At 40.7% G+C, this 21,240-nt stretch overlaps 1 protein-coding gene across 8 annotated transcripts in view; it reads left to right on the forward strand.

The window, feature by feature from the left end:
• The window catches only part of ncanb (neurocan b), a 167,188-nt gene that overhangs the window by 81,056 nt on the left and 64,892 nt on the right, over window positions 1–21,240 (forward strand). For all 8 annotated transcript variants that reach the window (XM_058072935.1, XM_058072938.1, XM_058072932.1 and 5 more), the window contains 5 exons: window positions 1,907–2,081; window positions 6,102–6,229; window positions 6,987–7,280; window positions 10,132–10,932; window positions 14,877–15,947. In XM_058072935.1, coding sequence (XP_057928918.1) covers window positions 1,907–2,081; window positions 6,102–6,229; window positions 6,987–7,280; window positions 10,132–10,932; window positions 14,877–15,947 — 2,469 coding nt within the window. The remainder of the gene's footprint in view (window positions 1–1,906; window positions 2,082–6,101; window positions 6,230–6,986; window positions 7,281–10,131; window positions 10,933–14,876; window positions 15,948–21,240) is intronic.

The raw sequence follows: 21,240 nt of genomic DNA on the forward strand, positions 1-21,240 counted from the left end.
TCCCCATTTAAGTGGAATATGTGCTCCGTTCACAGCTCAGGGAGTCATGCTTTACGGTGTTTCCCATTCCAATCAGAAAGCTCTTAGAGAAATGCTCCTTGTTAAAGAGCAGCAAGTGGTGCAAAAAGCACTCAAACATTGAACAGTTGGACATGTGCATTCAAAAGTTTCGAGGTCAAATGAAGTTCACCCAAGTTATAAAGTTCAATATTGCATGATGCAGGGGGGCCACTTTGATCTATGTTGTGCATTTAAGATGTTAAAACCAATCCATTGTGGGTCATTCATTTATTTATTAATTTTCTACCGCTTTTCCTCACGAGGATCGCGGGGGGTGCTGGAGCCTATCCCAGGTGTTTGCTAAATCTGACTAAAATAAGCCTCAAATATGTGACATTGAAAACACACATTCAAAGATGTTGACATTATTCCACAAAAATGAATGATCTCACAAAAGGTACAATAATCCCTAATTATATAAAAGGGATTATTATTAATAGGGGTTGTTATTATCTGTAATTTTAGATCTTGCCATATTTTCAGTTTTAGCACTTCCAGTTTCTCTTCCATTGCATCACTTAAGGCTCAATATCAAATGTTTGTCATTCAACAGCATATTTGGCCCTGTTTTTGTTTTTTTGACCCGGTTCCGAGGTCATGTCCAAGGTGTCAGTAAGCTGTTCTGATCTTGTGATCCCGATGTGTGGTCAGGAAAGTGCCAAAATAGTACAAAACTCCAGTCGTGACAGCAGAGCTCTTGCCGTGAACGTGCTTTCCGCTCTAATTATGTCTACTATATTGGGTAATGTGAGTACCAATGTGACTGTTACTTTATATCTCGAGGGCTCCAATAATGTTAAAAGCTTTATTTAGAAGGTCGTACACAGGTTTTACACAGGTCAACTCCAATAATATTCTATTTATAAATAAGGAATCCTACTTTGCGGTAATTCACTTATCACATTCGGGTCTGGAACAAGTTCATGAACAATAAAGTGGGCATCCATTTTATTAGATTCTAATTACATTATTACTAATTACATAATTCCATTTCATTTTCATTAATATCTATTTATATGTAATAAATGTACTGTATGGAAAAGGATATAATCATTCATTCATTTTCTACCACTAATCCGTGTTGGAGCCTATCCCAGCTGACTTTGAATGAGAGAGTACACCCTGGACTGGTCGCCAGCCAATCACAGGGCACATATAGACAAACAATCATTCACACTCACATTCATACCTATGAACAATTTGGAGTCGCCAATTAACCTAGCATGTTTTTGCAATGTGGGAGGAAACCGGAGTACCCAGAGAAAAAAAACAAGGTAAAAGGGTAAAATATGAGAGAAAATAGAGAACTACAATAAAATACAGTGGTACATAATTTTCTTTATTAATGAAAACTGAAAACATGCAAAAGTAAAATTAACACAAAACAACCTATTTTTGGTCCATAATCCATGCCGTGTGAATCACATGATTGACAGCCAGAGTGATCTTGGGCAGTTTTATAATGAATTCCAACTTATTTTTGTTGTCGAATGTCAAATTTGAATGAAAAGCCCATTAAAGAAAGGCCACTGTGTGAAGCCTTGCAGCAGGTGACATTGTGGTTTTATTTTGGAACCGCTAGTCGCTGTGTAATGCAAATGTACTCAGGTGGCTGACGCCTGGCACTTGTGTTTTCCTCCTACACAGATGGAGCAGTGTGAGTGCAATATGATGATGATGTCCAGAGGGTTTTATGTTGATGATTCTCACATCGTGTACATGCTCATGTTTTAATGGTCTAAGCTTGACTTCACTAAATACCAGCGTGGCCTCACTCCCCAAAAAATGGCTGTGCTGTAAAAGTGTGTGCTTGTCTGATCTCCTGACCCTCATCTCTCCCCCTCAGGTGTTGTCTTTCATTACCGTGCTCCTCCTGACCGTTATGCCCTGTCCTTTGCCGACGCAAAGAGGGTGTGTGCGGAGAACTCTGCAACCATCGCAACACCCGGTCAGCTGCAGGCCACTTTCGCAGACGGCTACGAAAACTGTGATGCAGGGTGGCTGTCGGACCAGACAGTAAGGTGAGCTGCTTCCTGTTGTGACTATTAGTACATATGGGACATATTGAGCAACTATATGTCTTCAATACAGTTGACTTTACCAGTCCGTATGAAAAGCAGAACATGTAGGTTATGATGATGTGCCTGTGAATATTCTCATGTATCAAGGTCATTGTATTCTCAGGACATTCAATCCATTGCAATTGGACTGTTTTAGATTACATTTATCTCATCAGTTCATGCTCAAAGTCTCGGTGGGACACACACCAGTCAGACTAGATAGGGCAGCTCTCGTCTGATGGTTATGATATTACCTGAACTGAGCTAATGAGATCCAATACAGAAGCTGTGCCAAACATAAACTAAAAGGCCCATATCCCTACAAATGACTCTTGTCATGGCAATTCCGATATATTGATTTTAGTGTAGACCGTACCCTTCATGCCAAGCTGACTCCAACAACAGCAAGTGCAAATAAAAGCTTAATCTGAACCTATATCTTGATCTGCACCAACATTTGAGTGGTCCTTCCTTAGCTTATGGAAATAATGAAAGTAATACTAAGAAGTATATATTTTTAGTAGTGCGCAGGCCACACAGCTAGGTGACCCGAGTTTGATTCCACCCTCAGCCATCTCGGTGTGGAGTTTGCATGTTCTCCCCGTGCGTGGGTTTTCTCCGGGTACTCCGGTTTCCTCCCACATTCCAAAAACATTCATTCATTCATTCATTTTCTACCGCTTTTTCCTCACAAGGGTTGTGGGGGTGCTGGAGCCTACCCCAACTGTCTTTGGGCGAGAGGCGGGGTACACCCTGGACTGGTCACCAGCCAATCACAGGGCACATATAGACAAACAACCATTCTCACTCACGTTCATACCTATGGACAATTTGGAGTCGCCAATTAACCTAGCATGTTTTTGGAATGTGGGAGGAAGCCGGAGTACCCGGAGAAAACCCATGCATGCACGGGGAGAACATGCAAACTCCACACAGAGATGGCCGAGGGTGGAATTGAACCTTAGTCTCCAAGCTGTAAGGTCTGCGCGCTAACCACTAGACCGCCGTGCCGCCCACATTCCAAAAACATGCTAGGTTAATTGGCGACTCCAAATTGTCCATAGGTATGAATGTGAATGGTTGTTTGTCTATATGTGCCCTGTGATTGGCTGGGAACCAGTCCAGGGTGTACCCCGCTTGTCGCCCGAAGACAGCTGGGATAGCCTTCAGCACCCCCGCGACCCTCGTGAGGATAAGCGGTAAAAAATTGATGGATGAACTTATAGAATATTATGTATTTGTTTGTAATGAAATGAATGGAACGACAAGACGGTGAGTTCATGTACATGTGCCATGATGGACGTGCTCCATCACAGACACATGGGGGGATGGACATTCTGGCTTTGGATAAGTATCAGGCTTGTAAAAAAAAAAAGATGGGATTGCATCTGTTAGTCAGCGTATCCCGCAATGCCGGGACCAGCAAGTGACACCTGAGAGTCACTTCTCCCGCCCTGTTGCCTTGAAAGCAATTGTCATTGTCTGACAAACATTTTATACGACACACCAGATGCTTGGGTTGACATTGTCATTATCTGGTAGCTGTGCTGGATTTTGTGTAAAAGTTGCCAATGAAGAAATGAAGGGACATACTGCAACATTTAACACCTGAGGTTCACTTCTCATGTCCTGTTGTGTTGACGTCAAGTATTTTATACACCAGACCAGACGCTGACACAAATGACATGATGCGTACAATTATCTGATAGCTTTGCTGGGTTTTATGTGAAAGGCATTGGCAAATAACTGTTATGGCTTTGATGCTGGCTGTCTGTGAAAATACTTTTTTTTTTTGGTCTTGCTTTTTCATCATGTATAGACTGCCATTTTTTTCTGTCTTGGGAACAGCACTGGAGATCACTGCCCATTAAGCATTGTTTCATTCTAATGATTCAATCAGTTTTGCCTCATGAATGATTCCTCTTTAGCCTGAAAAACACATCAAAAACATTCTCCACTATCAAGATGTGTGCTCGGCACTGGATGATCGCTCCTAATTTTCGCTTCATCCTGTCAGTCACTCTGTTGTTACAATCTGTGGCTGTCGACTGCTGGACGCTATGTATGCAGAGACAGGCGCAATGTGCAGAAAAAAAAAGTCTTTTAACGGATACTCAGTAATGCTGACAAAAGGTAAACCAAAAGCGACGGCGCAACAAGGCTCTGTGAAACATAAAACTAGTAAGTCTACGAGGTGGTCAGCAAACGAGACAGAATATATAGTTAGGTGACAAGTACTAATCAATGAACCGGCCCTGTAAAAGTGATGACGTTGGGCTTATAAAGCCAACTGATGGCTAATAGAGGACAGCACACAGATCTCCACCGGTGTAAAGCGGCTGGCTTTTAGTAGAAGTACAAGTACAACAAACCAAAAGAAGAGTACAGAACAGGAATTGTCAATTCCACCCGTTGACCTCAGCAGTCAACACTAGTGTCCCCCTCATATTTACATTTTAATTTCAAATGGCGGTCGATCCAGTCATCCAGGAGACTTCCTGTTGTCTCTCTTTTTCCACCAACCTCCTGCTGTGCTCCCGTTCCCTTCCGTCCTACGCACCCCATGTTTTCACTAGGGAGATGGCTAATTGGTGTGTATCGGGGTTGCTCAAAGTGAACATCAGCCAAGTGTCCAATTAATACAGAGGTAGAAAAAAAAACCCGAAAAACGTAGACAGGCATTGATTCATCATGCACTATGAAGACAGCTGGTGGCGGGGAGGAAAGACTACAAGACTGCAATTGTCCTCGTTATCCTCTCATGTGTCTGAGAAAAGTAAAGTTCATAGTTGTGTAAGTCTGGAGCACTGCTCCAATCAATGCTCCTGTGCAACTCATGCCGGAGACCACAATATGGATTGTCCCACAGGCACACCAGTTCGCCAGTTACGCTTTTGGTAATCGTCATAGTAATGGTTTTGTTTATTTCCAACATGCTTAACAAGGGTACATTGAAGTATACATCACATGTTTATACTGGCACAATTAAAGGTGTCCAAAAAGGAGTCGGAAGAAGTAGATCTTATTTACTCCTACCCCTTCTTCATGTCTCAGCCAGTAGTGATTTTGAGTTTGTTTACCTCTGGTCTTTAAACCCATTATGCTTTTTCCACTTTTCTGAATTATAAATGTAGTTAGAATGTTGTATTCTCGTGTTAAACAATGTTTTAAACAAAGATTCAGATAACGAGATTTGTGTATTTGGAAGTGAGCCCTGAAAGAAGTTTGGGATGGCTCAAAATGCTCTGTTTCAAAAGGCGTGTTAAAACTACCCCTTTGTGATGTCACAGAGGAACAGACTTCCTTATATGGTTCATAGTCAGGAAGCACTTTTGGTTGTGTGACCAATCATAGTGCAGTGGGCATGCCCAGAGAGGGGTCATGGGTGGAATAAATTAAACAGACCATAGGTGCAGAATAGGTGCAGATTCTGCAAAATCTAAAAATTTTCTGTGCGGGTTATTGTGTGTAGCTGCACTATAGGGGTCCACAACTCACTACAAAGGGTGGGAAACTGAGCATAATAGGTCCCCTTTAACATGTCTCAGGGTATAATTTTTCCAAGGGGGAAATACCTAAATTTATTAGGGTTTGTAATTAGTATATTAGAGTTTGTAGTTAAAATTTGACAGTAATACGTAAATAAGTGCAACCGCTAACATTGAACCCTCTCCTTGACTTCTTGCCTCCCCTTTCCATTCATGTTTGGCCACAGTGGAGACGAAGATGGATGGCTCATTATTGGCAATAAAAGGAACAACTTGTTGTTTTTAATTGCCTTGGGGTTGTTGTGACATGTTATGAATGGTGCTATTCTTTATTACGTTGTTATGCAGTGTTGATTTGTCTTTTTTTTCCTCAGGAATAGAAAACATGATTACAACATTAAATGAAAGTAATTCATCTTATTTCATATGAAGATGTCCTTGTCCCCTAAGGACTATATATATTAATATCTTTTTTACCCCCCCCCCACAACAGGTATCCCATCCAGTCACCTCGGCCAGGTTGCTATGGCGATCGTGACGATGCCCCTGGAGTCCGTAACTATGGCAATAGGTTTCCCGATGAGCTGTTTGATGTCTACTGCTTCACCAAGGAACTACAAGGTCTGCGGATGAGGTCGTATTCTTTTGGGGTTTTAGTTCCGCTCAGGTGTGCACGCCCACCTGGATTTAATGCTCTGTTGGCCCACAATGTAAGTAGGAAAAGCAGGTGGGCTCACAAAAGAAGTGAGATTATCACAACAATGGAAGAAGTGGTCCGACACCTTTGAATTCATATGACGACCAGACCGAAAACCAAGTGTACTTTTATCCACAAGCTAACAGTCTTTTAGGGCTCTATAAAATTAGCTTTTGTATTAGTTTGAAGGCTTTACTCTAAGCCCTTTCACACAAGATATATTTTTCCACGAATGGGTGTAGAAAGTCAATGTCATCGCACATCTAATTATCTGATTGCAGGATTTAGCATTGTTGTGAAAACAATATCCCACTTCACTGTGTTCCTCGTGAACTGCACAGGTACATAGAATAAAATAGAACTTTATTGTCAAAGTTACAGGAATAATGAAAATTAGTTTGGCGTCTCTTCATAAACACATAAAATTTTAACCGTGTGATGTTCCTTTATGTAACTTGTTATGCATGTCAGAAAAAAAACATACCATATACACTGTAAAGTACTGTATATTTTATTTTTGTATTGTATGTATATCTTAAATATATGGCGGGTATTACTTTCATTATATATATTTCTAATATATATTTTATTATTCATATACAGTTAAGCCCAAAAGTGTGTTTAAGTGATTTGAGAAAAAAAATGATTTTGTCACATTATGCTCCTGTTCCTTTCGTCCAGGTGAAGTGTTTCACTCCGCAGTGACAGAGAAGTTGAACCTCGCCTCAGCCTCTACCCACTGCCACTCTCTGGGAGCCCAGCTGGCCAATGTGGGTCAGCTCTACCTGGCTTGGCAGGCCGGCCTGGACCAGTGCGACCCTGGGTGGCTGGCGGATGGCAGTGTGCGCTATCCCATCAACGTCCCGAGAAAGAACTGCGGCGGAGATGAGCCCGGGGTGCGGACGGTCTACAACAACCCCAATCGGACTGGTTTCCCCGACACCACGGCTCTGTTTGATGCCTACTGCTACCAAGGTACGTATTGTACGCTGAGAGCTTTGTGAACACATCATTGTGATCATTAGTTCTTTATAATACATATAATAATAATATACAAATATACGCAATTTGTTTTTTTTACAATGTTGCCAATAATACACAAATCCTTATATACAGATAGAAAAACAATATGTGCAAAATTACCGTAAAAGTACATACATATGACTGTATATGTGCAAAGAGTCGTAGAGTTTATGCAGAATTCGTTCATATTCCTTTATATTTGCAGCAAACCTACATACCCTACTCCTATGTACAAGTAGCAGCAAGGATGTTTACTTACTGAAATGCAGAGAGTTCCAGGCTCAGTATAAGGTGTTTATTTCAACAAATGCATTTTTGGAATGAATATTTTTTTCATAATTTTTTCCCATTCATACGAATTGATATCTTTTCTGCTGCCAAGATGAATATGTATCTATTTACTCACCTGCAAAGGCTAACAGGCATCAAATATATATTCAGGGTAGGGTGTTTATTCCTAAAAATGTAATTTTATGACGAGTTGTGTATAATGTTGTTTTCACTGATACATGTAGATAATTTATGACAATATGTATATCTTTACTCAACTGCAGAGAGATCCAGGTTTCCTTTAAAGGTCCTACAAATGTGCTTTCTATATCGACAACTAATTAGCACAATATCAGTGTATATATATATATATATATATATATATATATATATATATATATATATATATATATACGTATATATATATATATATATATATATATAAACCGCAGAGGGTGCCAAACATCTATTAAGGATCAGGCATTAGGGTTAAGGTGTTTATTTCGACGAGAATGTTTCAGTCATGAATATGGTTTTATAACTTCTTTAACGCTCATACATATTTTTCGTCCTGTCCAGCCATTGGGTCAGATAGTATTATTGATCTAAATGCTAAGCAGATTTGTTCTGGAGCAGGAGGGGATAGAAAAGAAGAAAAAAAGACCGAACCGTGACTCTTGTATCAAACAATACCCAGTATTATATTTATTTTAACAACTTCTGATGCCGCTTTGTTCAGAAAGCTCAGTGTATCGACTACTCTGGCGTATGAGTTGCACTGTCAAGCACAGAGCTGCTGAGCTCCACCTCCCACATTCATACATTTTGCTGAGAGAAGCTACATGCTAACTCATTGAAACATGGCTAATGCATTTCCTGATGTTGAAGATCCTCCACCATCCTTCGGATCTGGTGTTTGGGACCACTTTGGATTTCATGTGAAGTATGACCCTGATGGCAAGCGCGTTCTGAACAAAAACAACCAGACGTTTATTAAGGGTAAGGTGTTCATAGATTGGCAGCCATCAGATAAGAGGCTACTATTTGAAGACCCAGACAGAGGAACACATAGGACTTTAGAGTTTGGTACCAATTGTCATTCTCAAAAAGTCTATTTTCCAAAACTTGTTTGTGTCGGCAGCTTTTTTTTTTCCACTTTCAGTTATGTTGGCATATGAGTGCTGATTCCTCTGGGGTGATTTTATTTCCACAGCAAAGGGGAAGGGAAAATAAGATTGACATTTTCATATTTCACAGTGTCACCTCATAAAGCTTGCGAATATGCAATTAATTTTAAGTTAAAAAAACAAACAAAAAAACACTATGGGAATAGAGTGGCAGTACATTTGTCAAAACAAGCTTGTAGATCAACATCTTTTTTTTGGCTCTGGTGGAGTAGAGGCATGAATGACTGAAACAAATGATGTCTTCCGGCTGGCTCAGAGTAGATGAAAATTTCAATTTTGAACACTAGGCTCTCATAGAAGAGAAAAAAATATTTTAGTTACTTTTTCAAGAGCACATAAATCACTCAAGAAACACAAAGGATGAGACGCCTTCTTTCAGGAGACGTTCGATGAGAGAGTACATTGTCTGATGGAATGCTTCATGGCAGAACTTCAAGGTCGCACATAGCAGTATGCCCTGTCAAGTATTTGTTCTTCAAATGCCATATTAAATTAAAGCTACCTCAGGGAGATATTTTTCATGACATGTGTTGCAGGATGCAAACTTTACATCACTCTCAAATGGATTATAAGTTCCATAAGTTTGCCGCCGCAAAGCAAGGAAGGAAAGGGGAGGGGGGATACTACTAAAATACAAAAATACAGTGTATTGACTCTTGCCCAAAGTCAGCTGGGATAGGCTCCAGCATACCGTAATGAGGATAAGCAGTATAGAAAATGAATGGATGGGTAGATATTGCCTTTTTTGCAAGATGGCGTAAGCACTGGTATTTATCCTTGCAATCCTTACAATTTATCCTTTAACATGATCCTCATCTTCTTATGATACAGTTGAGGTCAAAATTATGAGCCCCTTAGGAACTTAGGAACATTTCCCTAAAATATTGCTTGATTCCTAATGTTTTAAAGAATAAAGAATGCATCAATGCTATTGCCTCGTTTTGGTACACTTTTGTGAATAAAATACATTTTCAAAATGCCTTGGAAACTGACTTGGTCAAAATATTACAGTCTAACACTGAATAAATTAAGTTGTTTGAAGAAGTAGGGTTACTCTTACCAATTGATCGAATAGGATTGGTCTGTCCTTTGATTTAATGATACCAAACATGCTGTTTGCTGTTTGGGCATATATACTATATGGGTAAGGGCAGGGCCTTAAACCCTAAACATATTGTTCCCGCAGTTAAGCATATTGTTGAGACGGTTTTGGTGCATGAGAGCATTCATCCATTTTCGATGCTGCTTATGCATGAGAACATGGAAGAAAAAGGAAGAAGAAAATGCCGCTGATTATGAAAAAAATACCCTTGCTTTGAGTAAAAATGTCCTGTTTTGTGTTGCAGCCCACCAACCAGCAGGCTTCCAAGCTGCAGAGGCGCTTTCCTTAATCCAAACCACCATCCCAGCAGAAAAGTCTGACTCCACAGTCACTGACCCCCAGTCAAGTCCCCCTTTCTCGAAGACTTCTGCTTGGGCTGGCCTGGTGGGCTTGGATAAAGCACACATAAACACTTCCTCTGAGATATCCGACGAGCATGTTGTCATCCACTTGAGGCCTGAACAGAATTGGGATGACAAAGAGGACGGTGTCACAACCAGCCAGTCCAGCCAAGAGGAGTTGGACGACACAAAAAGCACCAACGCCTCAGTATTGCCCGACCTTGAAAACCTGGAAAGCCATGGAGGTTCTGCCCACGAGGAAGAAGACAATGCTTATTTTGACACTTCCACCTCCCAGACTTACACCAGTAAAACAATACTGACTGACCTTGTTAACACATTGATAAAGCCATTTAAATACTGGTCTGGTGGTGAGGAGGCGGTGGACGAGGCTGGGATGGGACCTCCAGTGCCTGGAAGTGAGCAGACGCTGGGAGAAACATCCAGCAGAAACCAAACATTAACCAAAGGCACTGAGAGCAAGGGCAGCAGTGACAACGCCATTAAGGAGCACAAGAGTGACACCTTTGGCCCCAAGCCTCTCACCAGTGGATTGCCGAGTCCAGAAGAGGGTCTGTCTGAGCAGGAAAAGGAAGTTTTTCCACTCATTCGATTAGTGCCTGGAGTTGAAAATACAGAGCAAAGTGGCTCAACTGCTCAGACGACCAAGGAGGAACAAATCCTAGACAAGTCTGCTGGTAATGGTAAGAGCTTTTTCTTTTATTTCCCTCTATGTGTGTACATTTGACCTTCTGCTGGAATCAACATAGATCTAAGGCACACTAGACTTTTTTTTATTACAAATTTAAGTATGTCACATCGAAAGATAACTGTCGCTATCAGTGTTTCTATTTTTGGATGTGTTATTTTGTTTACACGAGACATGAAGGGAAACCTCAGTGGACAGTGCAGGGACGGCTGGCCAGCTAACAAAGCTGCAAAACATTCATGAAAAGCAGGAGGTCAAAAGGAGTGGCAAAAAAAAAAAAACATCAGCCATAAAGTATTTTAGAATAAGTTTGAAGGCGCTACTTTTAAACACATTATAGTATCTCCTGAGTATCGCACAACCTGAAGAATTGAAATAACTGTCCATCAAAGAAACACACATCTGCTCCACAATGTTTTCCTTTGGCGCCTACAGCGACGAACACATTCATGTGACAGAAGACCTGCGTCGGGGGGGTTTGCAAGTGCTGACACCCAGTGTAGATGCTCCTGACATGATTCACACAGCCTTGCAATAACTTCTCCTCCTACCCTTTTTTTTTATTAAATGTCATATCTGCGGATGGGTTGAGGTGGCCTTCTCACATCACTCTCTTTTTCTCATCGGTCTGTCTTGTCTCTCACATTGTCAGCCTCCATTTCGCAATTTAATCTTACGTCCAGCCAACTCGAGGAGGATTCTCTTATCAAGCTTACACAATGTGAAGTGGAGACAGGGGGTTTGTTTTGCGGCATTTCATAATTATGTTGCGATTGCTGTGGGCTTTATTTTTCATTTTTAGTGGCTGGTACTACTAAAGTATTGTCAAGTATAATTTTTATAGTAGTGCACCTTGCAAGGGTATACTGTAATAAAAATGTCTGCGCTTTCCATAGTTGGAGTGGGTGGCACTTTGCCGCAACCCGGACTGGATCAGGACCGGAGTGACTGTATTTGTATTTTTCTCAATTTAGCCATTTTTACATGCAAAATATGTTTAGTTTAGGCATCCTTAAAATCAATAATGTTAAAACATTTATAATAATTAATTAATTATAAAATATATTTAGGGCTGCACGGTGTTAAAGTGGTTAGCGCGCAGACCTCACAGTTAGGAGACCAGGGTTCAATTCCACCCTCGGCCATCTCTGTGTGGAGTTTGCATGTTCTCCCCGTGCATGCGAGGGTTTTCTCCGGGTACTCCGGTTTCCTCCCACATTCCAAAAACATGCTAGGTTAATTGGCGACTCCAAATTGTCCATAGGTATGAATGTGAGTGTGAATGGTTGTTTGTCTATATGTGCCCTGTGATTGGCTGGCGACCAGTCCAGGGTGTACCCCGTCTCTCGCCCGAAGACAGCTGGGATAGGCTGCAGCACCCCCCGCGACCCTCGTGAGGATAAGCGGTAGAATATGAATGAATTAATATATTTAAAAATCTGATTCGTACTGATAGTATTCAACCACGAAAAAAAGCATGATTTTTTACCTTTGTCTGCTGCATTTTTTTTTTTCAAAATAACTAGAAAGGTTCTTAATGGATTTGGAGAAAATGGAATATAGAAGAACTGATTACATTTTGGGTGTATGCAGGAGTTTTTTTTTTTTTACAGGATTCTTTAATAGTGCAAAGTACTGCCATTTTCGGCATTTGTGCATATAAGTCCTTTTTTTTTAAAAATGGTCCGATTACCCCCATGGTCATAAGACATTTAGCCTCCCAGGTACATTGTGCTATTGTGCTAGGTATTAGCTTGATATTGTTAGCATGTTAGTATTGCTAGCATGCTAATAGTATTTTTAGCAATTTTCATAGGTAGACACTATCATGCTAGCATGCTAACATTAGCATAGTAGCATTTTTGTGATTTTTAAGACACCATGTTAGGCATTAGCATGCTAACATGCAAATTATACTAACATTTTTAGCAATTTCAGAGGTAGGCACTAGGCCTTATTATGCTCGGTTTTAGCATGATATCATTAGCTTGTTAGCAATCTTTGTCATTTAAACCACATTCCGTAGTTTTTATGGTCAATGACTAAATATGTAGATTAATTGAAGATGTGAAATATATCAAATGAATGTTTAAAGTGTGAATCACAATATGGGGGTAACTATGGAGCTTGGCGTCAGTCTGCGTTTTTACAGTGCTTTTGTAGTTATTTTATATTTGTAGTTCTTATTTTCTTGAAAAACGTTGATGGAGTCAAGCCGCAGAATTCAAACCGCGATGTGGCGAAGGACAACTGTATACAACTGTATAACTGTATATGTTGCATAATTACTCCATTGCATAGATGACTAATCCTAATTAATATGTTGTTTTTGTTAGTGGGTGTGGTATTTGGTTTATTCATAGCACTATTAGGTTGCCCTGCCTCCTATGGAAATGAAGCACAGACTCTCAGCTTCAACATTAGGCAATAGCAGACCCTATGAATAATGTATTTGGGTTTTAATATTTCATGCACGGGCATATTTATGTATGTTCTGCCTGTGGTGGTAATTTGTTGTGTGTGGGGCCGTGCTGCTTCTATACGTTTACACACTCCATAACCCAGCTCAGCGAGCTGAGCAATGATGATGATGATGCAGAAATCCCCGTCTCAATAACACCACTGGCCTAAATAAACACAAAGCAGCCATGAGTCGCACATGCTGACAGGATGAATTATTGATACTAGAAACTATAAGGCCACAAGCAGATAAGCTACTTGGAAGCACTTGGTCTAAATAAACAGGAGCTTGTCACCGAGTGAGTCATTTGCTTATCGCCTTTCTGGGAAAAAACATGTGCCAAAAGAGCCAGTTTGGGTAAAAAAAATAAAAATAAAATCAACAATCCAGGGGAGGATAAGAGAAGAGAAACAGAGATGTGTGAAATTACTTGGAATACAACTAGCCACTCGCTTTTCCATGCATGGGCCTCCATCTTTTTGCGGCTCTCAAATAGCTTACTCAATCCAACTCACAGAAAAAGGCCCAAAAATGAAATTTCAGCAGCGGCAAAAATTACAGCCTGTCTTCAGCTTGTGAATTAAGCTAAAATATACAAGAAAAATATCTACTGGTTAGATGTTAATGTGTTTTACAACTTCCACATAGGCACATTTTGAGACTACAGAGACCACTTGTGAGCATATATTCAGCACAGTAAAATCTTTTATATTACTCAGCCGGCATTGTGAAATCCGTAGCCTGTAGTATATTATTTTTCATTATCACATTAGCTGAGTTGTGCATTCTTTAACTGTAGAACACTGTTTGTTCTGTGAACCTCTCCTCAGGGAATATAATGCAGTTGTTGTCTCCGCCCTCCTACTCCTGAAAAATACAGTTAAAATGAGAAATTAGCATCATCAAATTTTGCGCTTTGTTTGGCAGGACAAAGACTCGCACTGTTGCACAGATCCCATTGAAAATGAAACAAATGGACCAGAGGAGAAGTGTAGAGCCCATTATTTAAAGCATTTAAAGCACAATTTGGGAATCAACAAGTGACATTGGAGGTTCGACTGTACATTTAATTGCAAATGTGAGAATCAGATTCTGGTGATGAATCGTGATTGCATCTCTTGAAGCTTGTGATGTTAGTGTTTTGTTTTATGGGACTATAATATTTATGAGACAGGGATGTTAACGGTAAGATCGCAAAACCGGACACACATCCCACAGGTTTTAGTCTTATGTGAGTTTGATTTATGTGCATATCTATTAAACCCACCATTGCAGCTCGCAAAAGAGCCATACTATGTGATGACTCCTATTCCCATGAGGAATATTGTGCTCCCTGTTCCATGAGTTCCATGAGCTCATGTAGGCTGGTCTTGAGATTTTATTGCCAATTCCACATCCATCAAATTAAATCACCCCACACCTACTCAACCCTCCACAATGTAATCAAATTAAATACTCTGACTCTCTGTTCCCTGTAGGGCTCACTGCTGTGTTTCCCGATGGCAAATCAACCTCCACTGAGGAGGTCAACTCCTCAGGGCCTCCCAAAGAAAGTCTGGCGTGGGTTGTCAAGTCAAGACATCGTTCCAGAGTTGGTTCTTCGAAAAATGTTGCGCATGTGGACAGGCACCACACCTGGGAGCCCATGGAAGCCAAATCGGGACCACTTGAGGTGATGACCTTACCCAACTCGTTAGTACAGGAGACCGTCGACAACTATTCCGGTGAGGGGAGTGACCAGGATGGAGATGAGGTACATCCTCAAAAAACTGTCCAGACTGGGACAAATCAGGAAAAGGAGATTGAGGGCAGCAGTGAGGTTAGTTTCCCTGGTGATATCAAAGTCAGCTTCAGTCCAAAAACAGTAGCTGAACATACTACCTCATCTCAGTGGAAGCTCGTGGCGCAACCAAGCACCTCACCTCAAAAGCCAGAAACTGCAGAAGAGGCCAGGGGAGAGATCTTCTATGTCCAAAGACCTAATGACATTGTCTCATCTGCTTCTTCTTCACGAAGAGGAGAAAGTGGCTCGAGTGGTGGATTCACTCCCGTTTTTAGGAAGAACCGAAAAGGCACTGGTAGAAAGTCCAGCCGCAGTGAAGCCAAGATAGTCACTTCCACACCCGAGGGCTTGATGGATGTGCTGACAACCACTGAGATTACCACAGTGGGACTTGTAACCACAGAGGACACCCCACAGACCAAGCTTGCCACTACAGAATCCAGTAGACTCGAGGAACCATCGATTTCTACCTCATGGATTGAGAAGACAACAACCAATATGGAGGCCAACTCCTCTACTGAATTATCAACAACAGCAACCGTTCAGCTGACATCCATGGCTTCGGATTCCAAGGATATTGTGACAGAAATGGAATCTAGGTTGGCCGTTTCTGAATCTTTTGTGTTTGGAAGTCAATGGACACCTTCCCAAGGCTTGAGTCCAAAGTCTGAGGAACACAAGACTCCGGTGCTGACGGACAGCAAAGGACCAAGCAACCCTTTTGGCATCCTCGTCCCCAACTGGGCTTTTGGGCTCATTCCATCAGGTATGTTCCCTCGCTGTCTTCATTATCTAATCAGCTCTGATTAGTTTGATTGCATGCAGCTCAGTGGGAGTCACAAACGGTTGTTGTTGTTTTTCTGAGGCAACATACGTACATGTGTCAATATTTATTTATTTATTCATTCATTTTCTGGTGCTTATCCTGTTCGAGAATCGTTCTTGTGGGAGCTTATTCCGGCTGACTTAGAACAAAAGGCGGTATACACCCTGGACTGGTTATCAGTCAGTTGCAGGGCAGTATTTATTTCACATGGTGGTTTCGAACAACACTGCTTAGACCCAACTCCCCCCCTCATGAGCAATTATGGCAGATGAGGTGTTAGCAGTACTTCCTCACAGCGATGTTCCCTGGTTTGGTTCCTGTGAGGGAAACCCATGAGGGATATATAGTTGCCGCTCATTGTTCCTTGGGGTCATGTCTATTTTGACAAAGTCTTGTATTGACTTGACTGGAAGACAATATTTTTACCTTGGAAAAAAAGTCTTAAAAAATGACTTCTCCACAAAGCACGTGGTAGGGTGTGTCAGGAGTCTGGATGGGATGAACGAATACATACCCATCATCCACCAGTACGAACCTTGAGTTTGTTTTTTCGACAGATGCACCAAGCAAATATGCACATTAGGATTGAATAATGTCATCAAATCTTACCTTTATTCATTCCCACATAGTATCAACATGGGAGAAAGTAATGTGGTGTGTCCATGGACCGTCAAACAACTTGCGACAAGTAGCCGCTTGCAAAAACATGCAAAAAGTATGGACTGTATATTATTTTTCCAATAAATAATGGCCCATATTTTGTCCCAAATTGCTATCCAGTTACTTAAAATTGTATGTAGTTATTTACAAATTATTCATTCATTCATTCATTCATTTTCTACCGCAAACAAACAACCATTCACACTCACATTCATACCTATGGACAATTTGGAGTCGCCAATTAACCTAGCATGTTTTTGGAGGATGTGGGAGAAAACCGGAGTACCCGGAGAAAACCCCCGCATGCACGGGGAGAACATGCAAATTCCACACAGAGATGGCCGAGGGTGGAATTGAACCCTGGTCTCCTAGCTGTGAGGTATGCGCGCTAACCACTCAACTCATTTTTTTTCAAGTGTTTTTTTCCAATCATTGTGCCTGAACGTTTCCTGTGGCCTGTTGGTTTGGGACACCTGCCTTACAACATGCTTGGGGATATGATGTACTGTTTCATGCTTTTGAAAAAACTGCATTCACATTAACCCACACAGAAAGCTTACTAGATCTTCCAGAATCTGCACCATAAGAAAGCCCACCCCTCTGTGACATCACAAAGGAACAGTTTTGTGACACCCTCTGACACTGAGCTTTCAGAGCCATTCCAAACTTGTTTCATCTGAAACTTTGGCATAGAATACAAAAGAATACAACATTCTAACTACATTTATAGGTCAGAAAAGTGGGAAAAGCATAATAGGTCCCCTTTGAAGTTTGTGTCCTTTCAGTACCTGCTTCTTCATTTTGACATAAATCATACATTCAAAATGTCCTTTTCCACCCTTTCATCCCTACTCCAGTGAGGTGAGACCAACCAGGTCTTAGTGAAGTAATAAGTGGGTCGGCATGAGTGCAATTAGGTATACTGTGGTGAGAAGAGACAAAGACCCTTGGCCCCAGCAAATCAATGTCGAGACAATCTTGCATGAGATGGAACTCATAATTGACTGCTTTCTCCTCTCCTTTTATAATTGTTTCTTTTTATTCCCTGTCTTTTGTTGAGGCTCTGCCAACAAACACCACCGCGCCCCTTCACGCTTGTTTTGTCACAGCATGTTTGCATTGATTTCTCTTGATAGCTAATGGGCACACTACCGTGGCGGAAGGGCGGCAAGAAAATTAAAATCGTTTCTCATGACGTTATCTATGTAATATGCAGCGACAATGTGTTTTTAATTGGAATTTCTTGGAACAGTGCCTTCTCTGAGATACTGCTCTATTCACTGTCATTGCTCTTGCTGTTAACCCTTCATGCTGTACTATTGAAATTAAACATTTTAGCCTTGGAACTATTTTAGGCAATTATGTAATTTTTCCTCTTTAATTACTTTTTTCCTATATTTGTAATTATCATTCTATGCCAGCCATCACCAAATGGTGGACTTATAGTAGGTCCAGAAACAGATCCAGTGATGGCCCTTTACGAACCAGAGTGAATCAGAGTAAATGGTAAATTTGATATAATAATATTAACATATCATCACTCTCACTGAGAGATCACAGTGGCAGTTTGCGGGTGTAATTACTTAAAAACAAATAACTCCACAACATTGAAAAGTGAATGGAGTGATCAATATCTGTTCATTTGCGCAGAATCCATTATGTCTCACATGCGCTGAAACTGTAGCACTAGTCCCAAGCGGAAATGTAACACGACAGTACATGGGCAAAATAGAAAATAACGTAGCTGAGAGTCCAGCATGAAAAATCTACAAGAATCATAACACGGTTATTTACAGCACAGGAATTAGCAAATGAGTGTTCACTAATGATTGTATGATTTTCTGCCGACTCAAAGTTGACAACAAACTCAAGCAAATCCCAATATCAACTAAAGCAATAACAAGAAAACCTTTATCGTACGGTCAATTATTTTTCTTTTATTATTTATATTTTTGTATGATTTTTAACAACAGCCAGACAATGAGCCTAACAAGCTAGTCCACAGAATCAAGTGCCCAAACAAGGTATTAACATTTACATTAACATTTTGCTGACTTGGTCTCGGTTTTTAAGAGTTGGGACACTATACATGGATTCCAGCCAGGGAATCTTTTAATCATCTCAATTATGTGTGTGGATGTTGTTTATTTGTTTATATAACACAACACAGAACAGTGACCTGTCCCCTTCCTTCCTCTAATAAGCATAGTGTATTGAATGCTAATGAGGCGTCGAAGAGAACTTGGGATTTCACAGAGTTCGATAAATCTGTGATTTTTTTAAAAATGAAATACATCTGCAGAAGACATTGCCAGTGCTGGAACAATGGTTAACAAATGTGACAAACACTGTTGAATTCAAGAAGTATAGAAAGTATGATGGTAGGTTTTCTTTCAATAAGGTTTTCATGTAAAGATAGGAACCTTTAACACAGGTTGCAGAGGGAACAGTTTAAGGGCAACCCATTACAGGAAGAGAGCCAGAGTAGTGTGTACCTGCTGCTGAAGGTTACAGTAAAGTTCAAGTGAGCAAGTATACAGCTCTAACCGTCCAGTCTTTAAAGTTAAGTTCATAATGGCGTCCACGTGGCTCTTTCGTCCCCCTCATTCATCACCATGTTCACCATGTTCACTTGTTCTCGATAAAGGTAGTATTACCTTTCATTTATCTATTTAATTCAGCACTTAAGATACACTTTTGCAGTAAATTCAAATTATTGTCTTAATATTTGTGTTGGGTAAAATTGTATTTACCTGATTTTGACATTATTCACTTTTGACCTTTTGATATGGATGGATGATGATGAATGAGTATAGGTAAAAAGATGTCCACCCTATAAAATAAAAACACCACACCGACCTGGTTATGTACTAAGGTTGCTTTGCTTTGCCGTGTACAATGACATGTCAAGACTATCATGGTATTTTGGAGCCAAACTTGTTGCTCAGTGTCAAAAAGCTTGGGCTCAATCGCAGGTCATGGGTCCTCCAACAGAATAGTGACCCAAAACACAGACAAAAACACTCAAGAATTGCTAGGGGTGAAACACTGGACTATTCTTAAGTGGCCTTCTTTGAGCTGTGATTTAAATCTCCGGAAAGAACCGAAATACGCAGTCTGGAGAAGATATTCATCACACCTGAGGAGTGAGCCAAAGTACCTGTCATCAGGTGCATGAGTCTCATTGAAGGTACGGTAGGCGCCTGATTGCAGTAATTGCTTTTTGCAATAAAACATTAGTTTAAGAGTTTTTCAGTGCCACTGAGGAAAACATAGGAAGCAGAACTGGAGGCAGCAGAGATGGGAGATTGGGAGTGACCAGGATGGATAGGATCAGGAAGGAGTACATCAGAGGGACATTACATGTTAGAGGCCTTGGAGATAAAGTCAGAGAGGCCAGACTGAGATGGTTGGGACATGTCCAGAGGAGAGATAGTGAATATATTGGTAGAAGGATGCGGCATTTAAAGCTGCCAGGTAGGAGGCTTGGAGGAAGACCAAAGAAGAGGTTTGTGAATGTAGTGAAGGAGGACATGAGGGTAGTTGGTGTGAGAGAAGACAGGGTTGGATGGAGGAGGTTGATTTGCTGTGGCGACCCCTGAAAGGAAAAGCCCAAAGAGAAAAAAGAAGAAAGAAATAAGTGACTGTATAGATCTACAGTATAGTCTTGCATGCAACCAAACAATGGGATGGACAAGGTTAGAATTGTTTCAAATGAGTGCTATTGTATCTCATCACATCCTAATTATGATATTATTAATCTCCAGCAGCACAATATGATCAAGCGTGGTCCTTAGTGCCTTCATCCTACCTTCTCCTTACAATGAATATACATTTTTCTATTAGCCATGCCCCTGAAATAGTGTACTCCATGTCTCTTTGATATGGTGACATTTGAATGCACTGCTCCTGTTGAATAATTACAAGAAAGACACCCCCAAGCCCGGGTAACCTTTTGTAGTTGTCAGTTATAGTCGAGGAGGAAATTACATCACCCGTCAGCCACATTACAGCTCCAAGAAGATAGCGACTGAGATAAGAGGGAAAGGGCAGGAGGATGGAGAGCTGTGGACAAAAGAAAAAAGAGAGGAAAGGGATAGGAGATAGGGGGGAGGGTGTCTCTTAAATGCTATATTTTACTGTATAAGGAAGAGTTTAGAAACTTGATAGTAATCAATAATCACAGACTAGACTGATGTCTTTACATCTCAAGGGCCAAGATCATTCTTCATTCTTTGTCCTTAACTCTATTTCTTCATGACCTTATTTGTACCTTGCCTGTTCTTATGATATTTTGGTGCACATTGGAAGGCACAATGATATTCACACTGAGGGAAAACAGTGCAAAATGTGGTACAAACCTTCTCTGAAGGCTTCCACTCCTCTTAGCACTGATATTTTATGTTCTTTGTTGACCCACAACATAAATTATATGGGCAAAAGTAATGAGACACAACTTAAGTATAAATTTTACTCTGAAATGTAATAATTCCATGCTAATGGTTATAATACAGAACCTTAGTTAGTGTCATTAAGCCGTTCTAGAGAAGACAATGCTTAAGTACTCTAACCA

The sequence above is a fragment of the Doryrhamphus excisus genome, chromosome 5 (assembly GCF_030265055.1).
Source record: "Doryrhamphus excisus isolate RoL2022-K1 chromosome 5, RoL_Dexc_1.0, whole genome shotgun sequence".
NCBI classification, from domain to species: Eukaryota; Metazoa; Chordata; class Actinopteri; order Syngnathiformes; family Syngnathidae; genus Doryrhamphus; species Doryrhamphus excisus.